Genomic DNA, 5,236 nt, shown 5'->3' on the forward strand with positions numbered 1-5,236 from the left:
GCAAAGGTGGGTATCATTTAAGGCAATCTTAAATGATTACCTAAGGACTGGTAGGTGAATTTCTCTCCACACAAAAAGTTGAGCTTATCAAGAGTATGGCTCCTTGGTATTTTCCAGATATTTTGGAGCTTGTGATGCCCAAGGCTACTCTGCCTCCAGCCCTGGGTTAATGCCCTAAGTGATAGGGTACTCTACCATTTCCAGTACTATACAGGAAACTTTTTAGAGGACTGTGAAGAACCAGGCTGTGAACATAGAGGCTAGATCAGATGAAGTGCAGCTGATCCCACTTGTGTCTGTCATCCTCGAGGACCTCTGTGCTGGTGCTGTTTCCCGGGCTGGCACAGGCAGGAAAAGCCTGAGTTGTCCCATCTGCCAGCATGAATGGACCTTATCTACCAGCTATGGAAGTGGAGTTCACATTTATTCCTGGATGTCAAACTGAGGTCCTTTGTCTCATTCCTAGCAAAAAAAAAAAAAAAAAAAAAGTCTGTTACAAAGTATCAGGTGCTGTCTTGTGTAGAATTTTGATCTTTCAGAGTGGTAGGTCTATCATATATTCAGATGCTATTCTTCTACAACCTATGATGGCTGTATGGTAAGAAAGATTGTAAGTTCAGCCTTTCTTATTCCATTTTTTTTTCTTGGGCTTTTTTTTTAAGAGGTTAAGGAAAAGAAAAAACATTCTGGGGATGTGTGGTAACAATAAGCATCTCTTCTTTCAACCAGAGTTGAAAGGGTATTTCAGAAAGAATGTTACCTCTGGGAGAGTTATTTGTGTTTCACCTGCTGCCTCTGTGCCACCAGTCACCTCTCGCACAACTGCATAACACTGACCATCTCTTTTCCTTTCCTTTCTCCCCCTCTTGCTTCTCCAGGACACAGATGGGATCAACCTGTACTACTGGTCCTTGTTTGATGGACATGCTGGGTCAGGGGCAGCTGTGGTCGCTTCCAAAATGCTGCAGCACCACATCCTGGAACAGCTGCAGGAGATTGTGGACATCCTGAGGAACACAGCCGTCCTCCCACCCACCTGCCTGGGAGAGGAGCCTGACAACCCATCCAGCAACAGCAGGACACTGACACGGGCAGCCTCCCTGCGCGGCGGTGTGGGAGCCCCGGGCTCACCCAGCACGCCTCCAACACGCTTCTTCACGGAGAAGAAGATCCCACATGAATGCCTGGTTATTGGGGCCATAGAAAGTGCATTCAAGGAAATGGTATGTATGTCTCAGGGCTCTGAAGTCCTTGTTGTTTACATTGAGTCACATGACCTGGAGATGATGAAGATTAGGGTTTTTTTTCCTTTTTCTTTCATTGCTTTAACAACATCTGAGTGTGAATAGAACTGTTTAAGAGCCTCAACAGTTTACCAGGTACACCCCTGTGAGGCTGGAGCTGTGTCTTAACTCCCAGGTAACACTGTGACATTGAATTTGAATTTTCAATGTATAATACTCTTCTTTTTAATTTTCTTCTCCCCCTCCTTTTGTAAGATAAAGATCAATATTGCCTTACAGTGCAGATTTCAGCACTGGCAGTTACAGGCTGAGTATGTGGGCATGCACTTGCTAAAGCCTCATTGCCCTACCAGAACAGCAGCAAAGGCGGCTTGGTCCAATGACCCATAGTTCACATTGGTGTTGGATTAGTGTCTGTGGAGTGTCTGCAGCTCTTCACTGAGGCAGATTTTGTGCGTGAGTGGGGCATGAAGTTCATTCCTACCACCTTCCTGACTTGTGTACAGCCTGAACAACTGTCAGGAAATCATGACCCTATGGGAACAGAATATCCATCTATTTCCCCATGGAAGGTGTTTTTTCCTCTTCTGTAGTTGATGTAGTTCCTCCACAATTTCCCCCCCTCATTTCTCCACATTGCTGAAAGTCATTCTTGTCAGGCAAAGTTTGGCCTGCCAGTCAGTACATGTGGATCAGGTTTTGGGAGGTCTCATAGTGTTGTGGTTTTTTTTTAATTTTGTTGCTGTAGTTTTCAGAAAAGCCTCTTATTTGAAAAGAAGGACTGTGAACTATTCAGTGTTTCCCAGTGGTTTTATTTGTTGTCTGAAAAGAAAAATCTGATCATTGTTTTTCTTGATGTATGTGAATTTCATCCAGTACATGCATTTAATTAGAGACTGCAGTTGTTGTTACAAGTAGTACTTCACTTTGAATTCTGAATAACAATTATCTTTTGCTGGATTGTTCTTTCTTCCCAAGGAAGTGCAGGCAAGCAGACCCACCAGCTGGGTTTGGACTTGCAGGTGTGTAGGTCCAGGAGCAGCATTCACAGCCATGGCTTTTGCATACTTCAGTGGGGGTTGTGTGGGCAGGTTGTGCACTGTGGGTAGTGGGCTCAGTTTCAGCTAGATGAAAAGAAAGAGGAAGATGCATGAAAATCTGTCAGTTTAGCACACCTTTTCAGAAAGGGAGGACGAGATTGCTCCCTTCCTTGTTGAGAAATGAGGGACAAGATGACCATGCCCATCCACTGCACCCTAGTGAGTTTAGAGCATGCTTAAGAGGAACACCAGTTTCATGCTTCAGCTGGTGTAATTCTGAGGCCAGAAGAGTGCCAGGCTCTGAGAGCATGACGGGATTCTCTCCTGTTGAAACTGTTTTCAAGTGCAGGTGAGATGGGAAGTGGAGTTTTGTGGGACTGGGCAGTGAAAGTAACAGAGTGTAGAAGGGCTGTTTCTCTACCTCTTTTAGGAGAGCAGCATGTGCGTTACCCATCGCTGCCTTCCTGAACGTGTCTGAGTGAACAGGGCTGTTATTGCACTGCTTTGTTTTACTTCACATCTCTGGTAGGTGTTCACAGAAGACCATCTCAGCTTATGTTCAGAGATCTGGTTGTGAGGGCTTTTGTGGGTAGAGTATGACAATTGCAGAAACACTGGATAACTCACTACAGTTATGGTGTTCAGGTATTCATTGCATAGCTCAGGCTAATCTGTTCTCTCTGTTTCTAAACAGAACATTTTCCTCACTGCATCTTTGATCACATGCTACATATCAAGTATCTTAATTCCCACGTGCTTTATATTAGAGGGCTGAAGTTCATCATTGTCTTTGATAAACAAATGACTACTCCAATGCAATGTAATTTCAGCATTAAATTTTACAGGAAATCTTATAAAAATGGCCGGCTTAAGGAAAGCAGTAGATAATTAAATGGTATCTACTTTAAGCTCTGAGGGGAATTTTGCACTTATACTTGGTTTAGGCAAAAGAGTGTTTTCTTTTATCTGTGTAAAGGAGCAATTTATAAAATCAGCATTTCTGTGTCTCATCTGTGCTTGCAATGCTTGATCTTTCTCCTGTCTCTATTTAACTTCCTGCTAGCTTATACTCCTTTTAGTCTTTGCATGAAGACTTTGGGCCTCTTCCACAGCACATTGTTTAATCAGCCCTTGTTTGTACTGGAACATGATGCATGTTGTTGAGTTAGGTCAGGGCAGTCAAGATGTGCAGTGTGTACAAGGGTTTTGTGCCAGCAGAGTGTATCAGTTTAGCTGGCACTTGGGGAAAGCTCACATTTCCTGGACACGCTGGCAGGCTTCTTGGTGGTTTTTCCTGAAACACCAATTGCTGCAAAGGATTCTTGTGAACAGAGTGAAAGTAATGAGTAGATAAAGATACTGTTTTTTAAAGAGTCCGACCTGACAGGTTTATCTAATGATGACTTTGTCCCCTTTTCCTGGGAGCATTTTTTTCCCCATTTCCATTATGTTTTTCCCCAACTTGCTTTTGAATTCTAGTTAAGGTCTCCCTGTTTTTTCCTCAAGTCTCAATTAAATGCAATTCATGGCTTTCAAAAGGCTTTTTAAAATTATTTTTCCTTTATTTGATGTGGGTTTTTTTGACAGTTCTTGTCTATCAGCTACATGCAGTAAAACACTGTGGAAAGCTGACACAGATCATCATTGCCTAACTTAGACATTTAGCAATTAAATTGTCTCCATTTTGAAGTACATCTAAATGATGTTTTCTGTGTTGAAACTGGAATTAGGAAGTTTGTGCTGTGTTTTCAGGTAATTTAATGCTCTGTCTAAAATACAGCAAATGTCAGTAATTGTTAGTATCACAATTGTTCCAGTTAAAAGGAAATAAATAAGCTCAAGTTCTGAAGGTGTCATAAAAGTCAAATCCTCTAATTTTCATCTGTTGAGTTTTAAGATGTGCATTTATAGATTCAGTTCAAAGGAGCCAGGAGTGCAGTTCCATAATGGATAGAAACATCAAATTACTGTCCTTTCCCTGTATTTAATCTTGTTTACATGTGTGATGCTGTATGCATTTGCAAGAAAGGTTAGGAGGAGAGAGCACCTTTTCTACTCTGAGCCCCATTTAATTTTAAATGGGAAGAAATGGCACAGAATTAGTCTGTATGATTTCTTGGAAGGTATACATCTGCATTCATTGTATCATGATTTTCTTCTTAATATTGAGGGTGTCTTTTACTTAGATGAAATCTAGACAAGTGCTTTTTCTAGCTTGGTGCCATTTTAATTAATTGAACAGTCTTGAGAGAATGGCATGTGTTGTACAGATCACTTTTATGAAAGTTTTCTCTCATTATATAGCCAGTAGAATTGAGAGTTTAAATAGAATTACAGGCATTTGATGTAAGCATGCTAAGGAGTTAATTTTATGTTTAAGCCTTCTGAAATTTTTTTGTAACCAGATACCTAATACTGTGTGTGTAAAGCTGCTTTCTGTCATAGCAAGGTTGAGATCCTGGAGGAAAGGCTGCTGCTCTGAGGATAAATATAGGTGAAAAGAGGGTGGGAAGAGTGTGGCCAGCAGGTTGAGGAAGGTGATCCTCCCCCTCTCCTTGGCCCTAGTGAGGCCACACTTGAAGTGCTGCGTCCAGTTCTGGGCTCCTCAGACTGGAGAGGGTCCAGCACAGGGCAGCAAAGATGATTGAGGGACTGGGACATCTCTCTGTGAGGAGAGATTGAGGCAGCTGCACTGTTTAGTCTGGAGAAGACTGAGAGGGGATGGCATTAATGTGCATAAATATCTGAAAGGCAGGTGTCAATGGTGCCAGACTCTTTTCAGTGCTGCCCAGCTACAGGATGAAGAGATATGGCCATAAACTAAACCACAGTTTCACCTCAACCCGAGGAAGCACTTCTTCACACTGAGGGTGGCAGGGCACTGGAACGGGCTGCCCAGGGAGGCCATGGGGTCTCCGTCTCTGCAGCCATTCCAAACCCTCCTGGCTCCCG

General features: G+C 42.7%; 1 protein-coding gene across 1 annotated transcript in view; it reads left to right on the forward strand.

Moving 5' to 3' along the window:
• Positions 1-5,236, forward strand: part of PPM1H (protein phosphatase, Mg2+/Mn2+ dependent 1H) — a 78,336-nt gene that overhangs the window by 17,175 nt on the left and 55,925 nt on the right. The window contains exon 3 of the mRNA XM_005419297.2: positions 879-1,223. Within this exon, the coding sequence (XP_005419354.1) occupies positions 879-1,223 (345 nt within the window). The remainder of the gene's footprint in view (positions 1-878; positions 1,224-5,236) is intronic.

Source organism: Geospiza fortis, unplaced genomic scaffold (genome assembly GCF_000277835.1).
Source record: "Geospiza fortis unplaced genomic scaffold, GeoFor_1.0 scaffold166, whole genome shotgun sequence".
In the NCBI taxonomy this organism is placed as follows: Eukaryota; Metazoa; Chordata; class Aves; order Passeriformes; family Thraupidae; genus Geospiza; species Geospiza fortis.